The sequence below is a fragment of the Zeugodacus cucurbitae genome, chromosome 3 (genome assembly GCF_028554725.1).
Source record: "Zeugodacus cucurbitae isolate PBARC_wt_2022May chromosome 3, idZeuCucr1.2, whole genome shotgun sequence".
NCBI classification, from domain to species: Eukaryota; Metazoa; Arthropoda; class Insecta; order Diptera; family Tephritidae; genus Zeugodacus; species Zeugodacus cucurbitae.
This window is the reverse complement of record NC_071668.1, coordinates 70,955,629-70,972,369: the sequence shown is the minus strand read 5'-3', so window position 1 is coordinate 70,972,369 and position 16,741 is coordinate 70,955,629. Positions and strand designations below refer to the sequence as shown.

Sequence of the window (16,741 nt, the reverse complement as noted above, 5' to 3'; positions counted from 1 at the left end):
AGCTTTAAAGCTCTAATAAACTTTGAAAAATAATATTAATATTTAATTTTTCGAAACTAGTTAGGAATTTTTTGCTGTTAAAACAATAAATACTTACTACAAAAATCTTAGCCAAAGCTCTCAAATAAAGCTTGGCAAAAGCTTTTTTCTTCAATGCAACTTTTTTACTTTACAAATTGAATATTACCAACATATTCATATTGGTAGCTTCGAAATTGAACAATATCTTGCTGATAGAAGCCCTAAAGCTTAAAAGCTCAAAAAAGCTTTGGAAAATCATATCAATATTAAATGTTTCAAAACCAGTTAGGAATCTTTTGCTGTTAAAACAATAAATTCTTACCACAAAATTCTTATCCAAAGCTCTCAAATAAAGCTTCGCAAAAGCTTTTTTTCATCATACTAATTTTTTTACTGTACAAATCGAACTAGATGAAAAGTATATTTTGTGAACTGTATTTTTTATAATTCCAACTAGGTACAACTAAAATAGATGAACAACAAAACAGAAATGAAAATTAAGCAAATACTTAATGGGTGAGAAACGATTAAAGCAAATAGATCAAAGCGCAGGAAGAGGGTCGGGCGAGACTAGAAACAAAGAATATTTTGTAATTGAACAAGCAAAAAAGAAAATTAAATTTAGTCGACCGGCCAGTGGAAAGGGTTACCAATTGCAGAGACTTATGCACAAGAGACTACTAAAGAGCAACAAGGCCAAAGGCAGTAAAGTATTACTACGGATACAAGGAATGACAAGCAACGGCGGCAACACAAATACGGCGCTCATAAACAATGGTAAAAAACAACAGCAACAACAACTGCAAATCGTAAACAACAGTATTCCAACGAAGAAGTCGTGGAGAAAATGAAATTTTCGCTATAAATGTAGCAGAAATAACAGACGAAACGGAAACGGAAGTGGAAAACAACCGGTCAAAAGGCAGACAAGTCAAGCAGACGAATAAACAGCGCGGGGATGGAGGCGGAATCCATGAGATGAGGAAAACACGCTACAATATAGACCTTGAGAGGGGCACACTGAAATGCATGAAGGCTGAAGGTTGAAAACATGTCGAAAGACAACTGCGCAAGGGAAGACGGAGCAGTGGCAAGTGAAAATCAAGCGGCCAAGTCGACAACAATTTCATTTCGAAACTAATTGGCAAACTTAAATACAAAACTTAATTTAGTGCTGTCGGACAATGCGCCAACGAAGCGTATAAAAGCGGCAAAAGACAGTTCAGGGCATTTCGTTGGGGTTAAGCGCAATATGAAGGTGATAGTCGAAGGCCGCTGGGGTAGGCGACAGGCGGCAGAGAGCTTAAAGTGCGCAACGGAACAGGAAACGGCTGATTTTGGCGTTAGCTGTTAGTGCGCTAGTTGAGTAGGGGTGGGGAAGTGATACGGTAGCGAGATATCCTTATATTGTTGTATGCTTGTAACTGTGTCTCCTTTTGTAGTGCAGTTAGCGCACTCGACTCTTGTAGTGTTTTTAGTTTTTGTTAAATCTTCTGAATTTAATTTGTTTTTGTTTTTGCGCTAATGCAGTGAATAGTTGGAGCTTTAATCTGGGCGTACAAAATAAATAAATAAACAAATCGCAGAAGCTTTAAAGGACGCCTGCATTTAAATCTAAATAGCAAAATAAGAAATTAACTTTATCGAATGGAAGAGAATATTGCTAGCGTAGTAGGTCCACTTAAAAAATACCACAATTTATATAGAATTTCCTCCCATACGTAATTGCTTCCAGTGTTTTCAAAGTGGAGTCCATAGTTAAGAGTGTCACTGCGCTTAAAAATCATATCATTAAACGTTGCCTACTTTTAGGCAGACATTTAAGTAGATCATGCATGATTTCAGAGGTAGCTGGTCTTAGATTGTAAAAAGAGGGAATCTTTTTAATATAATTGAAAGAATTAATACAAATCCTATCGTAAACATAGATCTCACAAAAAATTTGACATTGCCTACATTTAGGGGCACATTTAATATGTTCTATGAAGGGAATATCATCATAAGGAACTGAATTGTGAAAGAAATCTCAAAATGCTATATTAATATCTAATTTGGCAGGTTAAGACTTTTCAGAAAGACTCCCCTAACATCTTCTATAAGGAGAGATCTCTAGGCATTGGAAACATTTTCTACAAACTTCAAGAAGATTTCCTTTGTAGTGTAATGTTTAAAAAGTGACATTGGTACCTACGAAACGTGTTCAGTTAGATGATGTTCCAAAAAAGACAAGATCAGTCTAGAAAGATGATTGAAGGGGTTACTCTCTAAAAAAGCTACTTTAAATGGACAGAGATCTGCAAGGACACGCTTTTTAATATTCATTATTGTTTGTATATGTTCCATTTTCGAAAACTTCATAGTGCGGTCACTTTTTTATTTACGTTCATTCATTCCAAAAAGAAAAAAAAAACGAAATAGATCTCCATTCTCATGCCAACCAAATAATATTTAAATAAAATAATTAAAACCGTTTCTCAACTCTGCTTCCCACTCAATCTCTTATTTGCCATATACTTTCAATTCACACTCTATCATCACTTTTTTTCAATCCCTCCATAGATTCTATTAACACAGGAGTGGCGCAAATATCTGCTTTGAGCCTTCAGAAATTTGTTCATTACATCCTTCCACTTCGCTCCATCTATTATTTATGTGTAGCCGGCAAGTAACCCATTTTAATTTGCTTATTGTAAGGTTGTCCGTCCAATCATACTTCCCTCAAACTTGTGTCGCACTTAACCCTTCTCGGGCAGGCGGACATCATTGTTTGCACTCGGCACTGACCGAGAAACCGGCAAAAAAAAGACAAAACATGAGAAAATAATGAAAAGGATCCGACAATAAGATTTATGATGATGAAGTGTTGTAGAAGATTTTAATTGTTGCCAAAGTTTGTGTTCAACTAAGGTCGGCTGATTGAAGCATGCATAAAGGGAAAATTGAATTGAATTTTTTTTCCTTGATAGGCGTACATTTTCCGGTTGATGAAATATTAATTTGGGTAAATATTAAAGTTGAGAACTTTAAATTGGCGCATATTAAAAATAAATTTCATTTAAATTTGTGATGGGAATACAATTTTAGTGGAAATTGATAAGTAATGGCCTCGAAGAATACTAGAATTGTCTGAATAGGTATCTATATGTTTATAGTAATGCCAAACTTTATTTGACATGAGGATTTTTATTGCAGTATTTGCATATAGAAATGTCATACAATATATTTTAAACTACCCTATCAGTAGGGTTGCCACCTGATTTTGTAAGTAATCAATTTAATTTTGATCACAAGTAAATAATTCAATTAAATAATAATGAAAATTATTAATAAAAATGTCCCTAAATCAAGTTTTTAAATTAACAGAGTTGCCACCTAGTTTATTTTTTGTTAAAATTTGTTGATTAAATTCTAGAACAGTCGCTTGAAATATTCAGCTATTAAACTCAGTAAAAGAATTTTGAGAATTTTTAACATTTTGCAATTTATAAAAATGGGTTGCCAATGTTATAAAAATATAAATGCCAAATTAAGAATTTCCATGCAGTCAAGCAACATTGGTGTAAATAGAAGCTGTTGAGTCAAGTAGAGTTAAAAATTTTAATCATTCATTTTTGAAAATGTAATTATAATAGGGTTGCCAACTAACTAAAATTAAAAATTTTTTTATTGCAAAGATAGTAAAATTTTTATGTTTAGGATAGGTATTGAAAGTAAATTAAAAAAATAGTTCAAACCTTTACTTGGCAACTCTGGTGTCAACAACATTAAATTTATAGTTCCTGAGCAATATTAATTAATATATATTAAGTTATTTATTAAAAGTTGTATATAATTTCAAAAAAAGCGAAAAATAAAAATATTTGAAAATTTTGTATAACAGGGTTGCCAACGTAAAATTATAATTTATATTTTTTTCGAATACATTATAAGTTTTTTATATAATAATAATAAAATAATATTTATATAACGTAAATTTTGTTGGAAAGTAAAGTAAAAATGTAAGGTTGCCACCATTTAAAAAATATTTATCAAAATAATAAAATTTTTTTTTTTTTATTTAAAAGCAATAACTAATTTTAAACAACCAACACACTCACCTGGAAACTTATACAGCGCCACTTCGTTGCAATTGATTTCGATCAGTGTCGACGTCTCATTCGGCAACCCAGCACACTGGCACATACTATTCAGCGGACACGCATACAATATATCCTGTTGTTGGCCATTTAGTAGCGCCGAGAAGCTACCACCTGCCATAACGCCACCATTCCCACTCGGTGGCGGCACAGCTGGCGGTGGACCGCGCGCCGCCACAGCCGCAGCTGACGCCGAAGCGCTACGTGGCGCACGCAAATGTGTGTAGGTGGCAATAAATGTGGGCGCATTGAGGGCAGGTGGGTTATGCGTGCCAGGACCGAGTGCACCCGGACCGCCGCCATCGAATTTCCAACATTCACCCGTGTGACGGAACCAATAAAGCAGGGAGATGGAGATTATGAGCAATTGTGGACGTTGATGTGCCATCCTGGAGAGAGAGAGAGAGAGAGAGAGAGTGGGAATAAATGTGATTAATGCATGTGGTAAGATAAAATGGTTTAAATATATACTTTTCAATAAAATATTTAATTTTAATATTTAAAAAAAAAATTAAATAAATTTTTTTTATAATTTATTATTTTTTGTCTTCTTATTTTGATTTAAAAATAAAATTTCCCTAAAATATTTTAAAGCTAACGACATCACACTTTCAACACAAATTTAATATTCAGAAACTTTTCAAACAACTTTCAGCAACAAAGCTTGCCACTAGGTAATATATTATGTCGTTGTTGTTATTGCTTTCATTTAGTATACACCTCACCATTATAGGTATGTGTGCAAGTTAATATTTTCCTAATAGCAACACTTGTTATTATTGTAATTTACCAAGCGTGCGCGTGGTGCTAAAATATGGATAAAGTTTTGCAGGTGCCTCGGGTGCCCACCAACTCAAGGTAGCTACACGCCTACATCTATAAATTGACGTTGAGGAATTAAAAAAGTTACAAAGCAGGCACTCCGCTTATCATCAAGTGATATTTAATGAAAGTAAATAAAATACCCAACAGCAATAAGGCGAAATATGAGCACAATAGCATGAGCGCCTTAAAGTATGCTTCACTTTAATTAAGATAGCGTTAATATGAAGGAGGAAAAGTTGCCTTCGCACTGAAATAGTATACAGTTACAAACATAATTCACGGCAAACAACCTTCATCAACTCACTGGCTGACCGGCAGCGGTGATGCTATCACTAACACTATCAAATTCATTGCATTAGCGAGCACATAGAAGCTAAATGACAGACTGTTGACAAGGCAGAGCTGCAGCGTTGGTGATAATAATAAGGAAAACAACAAAAATTTCGCTTTAGAACAAACTTGTAGTAGCATCAACTCAGCGCTCTCCAACAACAGCAAGAGCCACTTGATTATACTAATTTTAATTTTTTTGTTTTAATTTCATTTTGTATCAACTCGAGCTGCTGCTGTTCATATATTTTCCCTTATTACTTTAAAGTATTTTCCTTATGCAACTCCAAACAACTGCTGCTCGCACCCACTTTCCTTGCCACAACAGCTTTATGTATGACTCTTGCTCTTCTTCAGCCGTTAGCCTGCTTGCACTCATAAACTCTGTCCGTTTAGCATTTATAATGAATTATCCCGCAGCTGCCGGCACTTTTTCTGTATTTTTTGTGCTCCGCAATCATTATAAAACCGGCGGCCAATTTGTGTGCGTGGGGCCAGTAGTTGGCTGATGTCTCAGCGCGCGTCTGTCAACTGCTTGTCAACGCGAGGCGCATACACACACGCCGTGTGGTATTCAGCTGTTACTGCAGCGTCGTATGACTGACCACTTTGATGGCAGCTGGTTCAGCATTTTTTACTTTTTCTTTTGTTTTTCATTTTATGTGCGTTTTCTGCTGTTCGCTGCGGGTGGCTTTAAAATATGCAGAGCGCGCTTTGATATAAAAATAAAATATATATGAAATAAATTAAAAATTTGTTTGAGAAAATGGTAAAGGAACAGTAGACAAATTGGCTGGTGTAGTGAAAAAATTAATTTTGTGGTAGGAGCTTTCACAAAGCTTTCATAGAGCTTTCATACAACTTCTTAGAGCTTTCAAGAGTAAGCAGAACTTGATATCTCCAAAATGTATCAATTATTTTTTTGAAATAATACCTATCATACAACAGATTATAATACGTTTTCTAATTTAATTTACAGAATGTCTGTCTTTATGCGTTTCTTCACGATTTCTTGAACAACTCATGAACTCAACTGAAGATTCGACCATTCGTAGTATCTTATCAGGACATTTGTTGGGTTATGTAAAGAATCTGTTCAAACAGCTTTACATGAGACCAATTTCCACCAAGTTTTTTTAATTGCGGAAAGGTATTTAACACACAGAGATACACATTATGTGTGGAATGATATTCCGTATTAATCCATGCTTTAATAATTATAAGAACATCGTTTCTGAAGATCTTTATCAAGTAGATTTCAGTTGCAATACTACTTCTTTCTTTGGGATATTCCTGTTCTGTATTCGCGCTCTAATCTGGATCACGATAGAGCTCCTCTGGTATATATCATCATACTATGGAAAGTTCCATAGATTTTTTACAAATGTTTTCTAGCGAAACCACCAAAAACCTTCTTAATGTACTATCCTACGATGTTTTATATTTCAGAATTTTATGAAAGGGGCTCTACCAATATTCGAAAACTCAAACTACTTTCTACTTGCTGCATAGATCTTCTTTCGAGTGAGAAGTCAATAAGGATTGGCAGCTGACTTTAAGTGAAGTGTTAAATTCCTCTATTCAGTTGTTAAGTGGGTTTTTGATAGTTGAGTTTTGAGTGACTCATACTCAACTAATGTGGTGATTTGAGAAAGTCCTCTTCCGACTGTAAATTTATCCGTTACTATTTTTGGTGAATAGCATTTAAAATTTTATATGAGATCGAAGCCTCACTTCTGCTTGTACTATATTTTCTTTGGGTTGTTTAATTTGACTGATAATGTTTACAAAAGTAGGCAATATTACTCGAGAATGAAGTAACTCATTTGGGGTACAAAAGGGAAGCTGGATATGAGAAGTTTTTTTCTCTTCCTTCAAATATTGCTCTTGTAATGAATATATAGAACTTATCTATAGGTACCCTGTACTGATATCGATTACTTTGAAGACTTAGTTTTGGCTGTTATTGTTAAAAGCAAAAATGCTTTTGGTGGAAAACTCTTCAGCATTGCGCGAGGCAGCTTACTTCAAGCAACTTTCCATCCATTCTCTGGTATGTGGTACATATCCTTCTAAAAGAAAACTATATAAGGAAACACTACTTGAATCGTTTTAACTTGAAGCTATATGAGAGTAATGGGGGTCATTTTTATATGTAGTCTAGAAAGTGTTTCTAAGGTGAAAAGAAAGCATGCGATATGCGATTCTGATTATTCAAGACTATATAGTTATATTGCGTAAAGCCATACAAGACATCGTAGACCTCTTTTGCATTTAAAAGACTAATTTTTGACTTAAAATTATTAAAATAATAGCTTCTGGCATTATTTAAATTGAAGTGAGGTAATCTTCTTTTTATCTTCACTTATATATTTTTCATCTCATGAGGCCATTCTTTTTTATCTCTACTTTATATATTCTTCTACCAGATAGGATACAGAGGCTCTCCAAAAGTATATTTAATAAAATGTGCGACAGTATTTAAGTCATAAAAATTATACAGAAGAAGTACCCAAATCCACACCGCAAAATTATGACTTAAATAACTTAAATCCTCCGAAATAACAAAAACAATATGAAAGTAGCAGAAAGATATGCGTGATTCACCTTTGACAGCTGTCAAAACAAGCACAGTATTTGCATAACTTTTAAGCGCATTAGCACATTTTGCGCTTTATGCGCAACGAGGGACTACTTTTCAGGGACATCTGTTCTATTTAAATGCACACTCTCTTGCTTTCACCTTCACTACGGCTATTTGAACCTTTTTTTTCCTTCAATATTATGTACCTACCATATTTTTAGTGCATTTATAGCGGCGCTTTGGCGACCACAAGTGGGCAGTTAGCCACCGCTGGGCGAGACCTTGACTCTGTTTTGACGCTGCCGTCAAGGCCTCCAAAACGCGGGCGCCTACTAAGTGCTTGTTGTTGTACAATACAAAGGGCGTACTCAAAAAAAGAAAAGCAGAGAAAAAAGTCAACAGAAATGGTTCATATTATGAATGAAAACGCTGCGAATGAAAGGAAAAATGAAAACATTAAAAAATTTATATTAAAAAGGGTGCAACAACAAAGGCAAAAAGAAAAATGAAAAAATAAATAATTAAGCCCAGCGCTTTATATAAAATTATGTATACTTAAATTTGCGCGCACTTTCATTTTTGTAATCTTCACAGCTGTGCGCATTGCACACGCCTGACGTGCCACTCAGCAATTACTTCGAGCACTCGCCAAAGCATAAAATATAATTTGTGCGCATTAACTGCAGTGGGGGCACCAATGCCACGGCATTACTACTACTTATACATTCAAATGCAAATATTATTTTATTATATTTTTATAATTTTTCTTTTTATGCAGCCCTTTCTAATGCCTACACTTTGCTACTGCACCGCTATTACGCTACACATGAGTGTATGGTACTTACACATAAATAATTTCCATTTTTTTACGATCCAGCCGCAGTTTAGTTTTATGCGTTACGCATTTTGCCCGTGGCAAATATTTATGTCAACGCTTGTACTAATTTATTTGTGTTAAAAATCCGCTACTAAACGATGCGTAATTTCGAAAAGCCTCCGCCACAACCTCTAATGGCGCTTAGTGTGTTAAAATTATTGCACTTCCCTGCAAGCGGAAATATTACCGGATGCCATATATTATATATCACATTATTTGTACAAAGCACCTTAGCGTTGTATTCGCACATAACACCTGCGTAAATGACTCTTGTGGTTATTTAAAATAATTTTGCACTCAACTGCATACTCGAGTTATCGAATAAGTAACGATTTCACCTGCGCTCGAGACTTGCATGCTTCGTCGTCATTATCGTAATCGTAAATACGAAATTATTTCTATTTGCCAACAATTTACTGCAGTTTTTCTATTTTTCAATTATGAATACATTTGTTTTTAGTATCGCTGTAATGTGTAGCAAGAGGTGGAAGTACTCAGTGGGTATTTTTACGATTTTATAAAATAGGGGAGGCAAGCTTATATGAATGAGTATTTTTGAACTACTCAACTATAAATATTGCTACCGTAGAAAAATTTATAAAATAGTCGGAATGAATTTTCGATACACAAAATGGGTAAAAGATTGTATTTTAAGTATTGTATTGTATTTAAAGTACTTAGCTTGAGTTGGAAGTAGATAATGTTAATTAAAAGTAAGTAATGTCTTGTGATTCGCTATCATTTCAAAGTGAGTATATAGTTTCTGTATCAAATAGGTGACTATTTGTATATATATTTGACTATATGTATAAATATATAGATAGAGAAGCTACAGAAAGGGACATAAAATATCAGGAAAGACAGAGATAAAGAGAGAGAGAGGGAGAGAGATAATAATGGAATTGGAGATAGAAATATCGTAGAGAAAGTAATTAAGATAGAAATAGAGTTAAAGGAAGCAACCCTTTAGCAGAGACAGATTTAGAAATAGTGGTAGTGACAGAAAGAGTGAGAGAGGGGGCTATCGGTAACGATAGAGTTAGAAAATGGATGGAGATAGATACGGGGAAGGGGACAGAGACGGAATGGAGGTTAAGATCTCTCTCATCTCATCTTTACATAAATTGAAAGCGCACAACTCTCGTTACTGAATGAAATTAGACTTCCTTTAATATAGATCTACTCTTAACTTCGAACAGTGAAACCAGCAACAAGTGCAGTTCTGAGATCACATCGGACTCAGACTAGCCAAAAGAGGATCAGTGGATAAATGGAAAATAAAAGAAGAAATATGTGGCAGAAAAGAAAAGTGGATAGATTGTGCTGGGAGTGCTTTTTGATTTCTTAGAGAGCTTAATAATAAAGATACCACCATTTTGAAATGGTCGGGTACATCCATCAGGAACCCGATTTCTAAGCAATGAGTAAACTTATCCGTAACCTTTGTGAGTTTCTGACCTTTGAATATCTGGAATATATATTTCCAGCATGTTGTTGTATAATTAGTGCTTAGTAAAACTACTTTTTGATGACCAATTTTTAATTTTTTATGGATTTGTGTAATCACTCCGATAGCAAAGAGGCAATACTGTCCTTGGATTCGATGACAGTACACTCTAAGCTAGTAAGGGAGTGCCTAATATCCTTATCGGTAGCTTCGAACTACTTTATAATTCGACTTGTCGGGGTACCCAGTCACCGCGGAATCGCTGGAAACTGCATAGCGGGTCAGCTTGCAAGAGAGGGTACCCTAACAACATTGACGCCGGAGTGAAAACGTGTGGGCAGTTAGTGGTCCACTTGTGCCAGACCGCTGGACACACTGTCTTTGAGTGAGCCCGCTAAACGCTGGAAAACAACCAGCACATGCGCAGTAGTTGGATCTTTCTGGACAATGGTGTATCGAAAGCGGTCTTCATAGCTGCTGTCGCTTAATAAGGCTCATCTCGTCGCAATCATTGGTATGCTTACTGATCATTGTCCAATAGGGAGGGACACACGCGGTGAGGCTAGGTATTAGGTCAGACACTAATCGCCAAAGCTGTTTGGTGGAAGGCGAAGAGGAAACACCCATTAGGCAGCATTCTAGCAATCGCTAGACTTAGGTTAAAGCCCCTCGGTAGGCATATCTTCGGCGAACCCAGCGAAGTGACTGGAATCGACTTAGCCGACTTAAGAACTTTATTACAGAGTCCAAGCGCTTTGTCGCATCGTACGGGTCTAAGTGATCGGTTAGGAGTTTCCCGGTCGTCACGGACGGTCGAATCTGTCTAAGTGCGATTCTCTACAGCTGTGGAGATCTCGACCTTAACCTATCCTATCCTTCGGAGTTCATAAATTTTTTCATATTAAATAAAACGTACTATGGAAAAGTAACATAATTTGAATTGATTATTTTTGGACTTGTTTGCAACTAGTTACACAAAAATTTAAAAAAGAAAATAAATAAAATAAAATAAAATAAAAATATTAAATTAAAGGCTCCTAATATGTAACAGTATAAAATCGATTATTAACTAACATTTTTTGAAAGTTGAAAGGCAGTTCCATTCATCTCTGCTTGACATCTGATATTATAAAAAAATATATAAAATCATAATAAAAGAAAAAAAAACATTTTCCATTGGCTTACTGTATATGATATATTTGGTGTCATATTTTTTACTTCTAAATAACTACACAATCGGCGCGCATTTACAATAGCCGCGTGTGCCATTTGCTTGACTAAGCAAATACACCCACACTCACACACACACATATATTTTTAGTTGTTGACATTTTGGTTTCGCTCGAATGGTGCGCACATTCCATTGTTTACTGTTACAGAGTTGATTCTGCTATTTCACACACTAAATAACTAAAGGCAGTCAACTGGACAATTGCGCATTGCTATTGTTTTTGCATGCACCCACACACCAGTATAGGTGTGGGAAATTGAAAAAAAGAAAAGAAAGTGGCATAAAAAACAAAGCGTATGCATGTGCTTAAGCAAATATGGCATGTATGCCGTGTTAGTATTTCATGAGCGCTACGCTTCACTTGGCTGCGCGCTATGCGATTTCTGCGTAAAAACTAAACCGTTATTTAAATTTCGTATTTTTTATTTTATTGTTATTTTTACTTCGCCATTCAACGATTTGCCAAGCATGCGTGTGGCTACGGAGCGGAAATGCCTGTACGCATACGTTTTAAGCACCGCCTGGTGGACTTAAGTATTGCATAGCATACTTTTATGCGCTACCATATATTATGTATCACTATAAGCTAAGTAACGGCATATAGTATACTCGTGGCATGTGGCAACAATATAAAGGCACTCGGACGTTAAGGTGTTGCCGTTATATAAACGCATTTGCATAAATTGTTAAACGAGGCGGTGAGTGGTTCGCGTGTGTGCTTTTAGGCGCTTAGCATGCATAGCGTTGGCATAGTGGCACCTGGCGCTTTAGTTGTGCGTTTTGTTTTTGTGTTCTCTTAACCGCTGTGCGCGAATTTGCAAACATATCACAAAGCAAGCGAGAATTTATATTTTATTCATAGATGGGAATGGTTGATCAAGGAAAGGTGTGCATAGTTTCAGGCGCGCGTTTAATTAACGCGCGAGGAATTTAATATTTTTTGCCGGAATTTTGTTGAAGACAATATTTTTGAGAGTAGTAGTACTTTGGAAAATAATTGGTCAATATTAAATGTTAAAATTTTCGAAATTAATTTTTATCATTTTATAATAGACAAAATTTAATTTTTCTAAATCGATTAAAAATTTTAAAATTTTTCTAAATCTTTATGTTTAAATTCAAATATAGATTTTAATGTGAAATCAATTTTAGTTGACATTAAAGACGTTTTTAGGGGTTGAATATACCGTAAAAATACTCAAAATTGATATTCAAAAATTTTTAAACCGTTTGAGAATTCTATCAATGTTTTAGTCTGAGTGAAAACAATGCAAAAAACAAGCTGGTACGATGAGGAGTGCCGTCTCGCAGCGGAGAGAAAACGGACTGCCTACCTCGCAACGTTGCAAACGACCACAACACGTGCGGGATGGGATAGATACCGAGAGCTGAAGAGGGAAGCGAGACGCATCTGCAGACATAAAAAGAAAGAGGCCGAAATGCGTGAGTACGAAGAGCTTGAGAAGCTGGCAGACAGAGGGAATGCTCGAAAATTTTATGAAAAAATGAAGCGACTTAACGAAGATTTCAAGACCGGAGCATCCTCATGTAGAGACCAAGGTGGTAATCTGGTAACCGATGTCCAGGGCATACTGGGATTATGGAGGGAACACTTCTCCGAACTGCTGAATGGCAGTGAGAGTACAACACCAGGAGATGGCGAACCCGATCCCCAAATCGATGACGATGGAATAGATGTTCCATTACCCGACCATGAAGAAATTCGAATAGCAATTACCCACTTGAAGAACAACAAAGCAGCGGGGGCCGATAGATTACCGGCAGAACTATTCAAATACGGCGGCGAAGAACTGATAAGGTGCATGCATCAGCTTCTTTGCAGAATGTGGTCGGAAGAAAGCATGCCTGACGATTGGAATCTCAGTGTACTCTGCCCAATACACAAAAAGGGAGACCCCACAATCTGAGCCAATTACCGTGGGATCAGCCTCCTAAATATCGCATACAAGGTTCTGTCGAGCGTATTGTGTGAAAGACTAAAGCCCACCGTCAACAAACTGATTGGACCTTATCTTCGCAGAACTATTCAAATACGGCGGCGAAGAACTGATAAGGTGCATGCATCAGCTTCTTTGCAGAATGTGGTCGGAAGAAAGCATGCCTGACGATTGGAATCTCAGTGTACTCTGCCCAATACACAAAAAGGGAGACCCCACAATCTGCGCCAATTACCGTGGGATCAGCCTCCTAAATATCGCATACAAGGTTCTGTCGAGCGTACTGTGTGAAAGACTAAAGCCCACCGTCAACAAACTGATTGGACCTTATCAGTGTGGCTTTAGACCTGGAAAATCGACAACTGATCAGATATTCACCATGCGCCAAATTTTGGAGAAGACCCGTGAAAAGAGGATCGACACACACCACCTTTTTGTCGATTTTAAAGCTGCTTTCGACAGCACGAAAAGGAGCTGCCTTTACGTCGCGATGTCTGAATTTGGTATCCCCGCAAAACTAATACGGCTGTGTAAGCTGACGTTGAGCAACACTAAAAGCTTCGTCAGGATCGGGAAGGACCTCTCCGAGCCGTTCGATACCAGACGAGGTTTCAGACAAGGTGACTCACTATCGTGCGACTTCTTTAACCTGATGCTGGAAAAAATTATAAGAGCTGCAGAGCTAAACCGAGAAGGTACAATCTTCTACAAGAGTGTACAGCTCCTGGCGTACGCCGATGAAATTGATATCATCGGAAGCAACAACCGCGCCGTTTGTTCTGCGTTTTCCAGACTAGATAAAGAAGCGAAGCGAATGGGTCTGGAGGTGAATGAGGACAAGACGAAATATCTCCTGTCATCAAGCAAACAGTCGGCGCATTCGCGTCTTGGCTCCCACGTCACTGTTGACAGTCATAACTTCGAGGTCGTAGATAATTTCATCTACCTGGGAACCAGCATCAACAACACGAACAATGTCAGCCTCGAAATCCAGCGCAGAATAACTCTTGCCAACAGGTGCTACTTTGGACTGAGTAGGCAATTGAACAGTAAAGTCCTCTCTCGACGAACCAAAATCAAGCTCTACAAGTCGCTTATCATTCCCGTCCTGCTCTACGGTGCAGAAGCTTGGACGATGTCAACATCAGATGAGACGACACTAGGAGTTTTCGAGAGGAAAATTTTGCGCAAGATTTATGGTCCTCAGAACATTGGCAACGGCGTATACCGCAGACGATGGAACGATGAGCTGTACGAGTTATACGACGACATTGACATAGTTCAGCGAATAAAAAGACAGCGGCTACGCTGGCTAGGTCATGTTGTCCGAATGGACGAAAACACTCCAGCCCTGAAAGTGTTCGATGCAGTACCCGCCGGAGGAAGCCGAGGAAGGGGAAGGCCTCCACTCCGTTGGAGGGACCAGGTGGAGAGCGACCTGGTTAAACTTGGGATCTCCAACTGGCGCCAAACTGCGAAGGAGAGAGAGAGGTGGCGCACTATCGTCGATTCGGCTATAACCGGCTAAACGGTTGCAACGCCAATCACATACATACATAATTAGTGTTGAGAGCCAAAGCGAGAATAGCTTGAAGTACAGCTTTCAGCTTTATGCTTGAAGCAATGCAAAAAATCAAGACTAGAAGCTAAAAATACATTTCACATTAAATATTTTCTCCAAAAACCTCAATAATCCATTAAAATACGCCTAAGTGAGGCAACTTCCTACGCGCTTACAGCGCATCCTGCATAAAATTCTTCTTAAATATGTACTAAATAAATTTGTTACTCCAACTCATACCACAATTTATTTATGTATAAAGATACCGGCGACAAAAAACAGCTCCACACACCCAACTTAGAAGCGACAAAAATGCCACGGCAAACCACAATAACCACCACACAAGGCGACAAAGTGAAATAAATGAATTTAAAGCGCCTTGTTATCCTTGACGTAATATGCGCAGCTCAATCAGTTTATACGCTTAAAGGGGCTTATAAGCAATCATAATATATGCATGTAAACGCACCTAGCTGCGCGAATTACTGGCAATAGGTCTATACAACGCCTACAAGTATGCAACGCGCAAATGCTTTGGTTTACTACTCAACGCAAACACTTGGCATTTGAAGCGATCTACACATTTACGGTATACGCATAACTTACGTAAGCAGTCAGCCGTTGGGTCGGCCGTTATTTCACCTTCAACTTGAAGTACCTTGAAGCAGGCACACATATTCATGGCTGTGTTTTGTAGTATGTAGGGAGTCGGGTTATAACAGCTTTAAAGCAGCCTGCTATGCTGTGCTATGTTATGTATTATATGTAATAAGTATTATAAGCGTATAAGCACACTTGCGCGTCTTATAAGCATATAATGTGGAAGAGTATAGATAGCTTTTATGCCAATATGGCAGACTCCTTAGCATCATTATCAGCAAGTGCGTGGTACAAATATATTTACTTCTAGTATATATATATTTGCGTATGTGTGCTTAAGTGTCTGCGTAGCGGCGACCTTATCGTATACAACAACAACGATGTGAGCTTCGAAGCTGTCACTTGATATTCGCAGTGCGTAGAAGTACTCAACAGTTAATGGTAAATCCAAGCATGTGTGTGTCTATATATGTAAATAAGTATAAAAAAAAAATATATATATATCAGCTTAAATATTTAAACATGTTTCCCAACTATGTGCCTTGAATTTTTAAGCAGCTATACGCTCTTTTTTCTACACAAATGCAGCATGTCCAAAAAATGTAGTCTACATTTAGGCGCACATACAAAAAACTAAAGTCATGCATGTGTAGTTTTTCCTCAAATTTTTTCCAGTCATTCTTAGCCGCAACCCTTCGCCTTTTTGCACTCTGCACTTGTTAGTAAAAATTTACTTAAACTTCTTGGTATTCACTTATGTGCTGCTGACGTTTTAACGTAAATAGCTGCTCCTAAAGTTAGGCAACAAAGTTTTGATTGTATTTTCGCAAGCATTCTCCAGCGCTCTATCTCTCTCTTACTAGAGTCACTATGCGAGGCAGCGGCAACTTTTGCTAATTTACTTAAATTTACAAGCTTGCTGAAATAACATTTCGCACACACACATATACAGAGCCACATATCTATATGTGAGTGTATGTAAGGGTGCGCCTCATTTAAATACATGAGTTGTAAACGAGCGCTGACAGCCTTGACTTTCGTCAACACTAAACGCTTTTTAAGCAGCACTTCTTCCGTTGCCATTACCGTCGCTGGCAAAGCAAAAAGTACAGCAATTGCAACAACACTGAGCGGCTTACACACATGTACTCGCATATAAATATATAAGTTG

The 16,741-nt window shown here is 37.2% G+C and overlaps 1 protein-coding gene across 4 annotated transcripts in view; it reads right to left on the bottom strand.

Annotated features, from left to right (window-relative positions):
• LOC105216972 (chaoptin) overlaps positions 1–16,741 on the bottom strand; it is a 292,722-nt gene that overhangs the window by 65,360 nt on the left and 210,621 nt on the right. For all 4 annotated transcript variants that reach the window (XM_029043331.2, XM_011191760.3, XM_011191761.3 and 1 more), the window contains one exon: positions 4,119–4,546. In XM_029043331.2, coding sequence (XP_028899164.2) covers positions 4,119–4,546 — 428 coding nt within the window. The remainder of the gene's footprint in view (positions 1–4,118; positions 4,547–16,741) is intronic.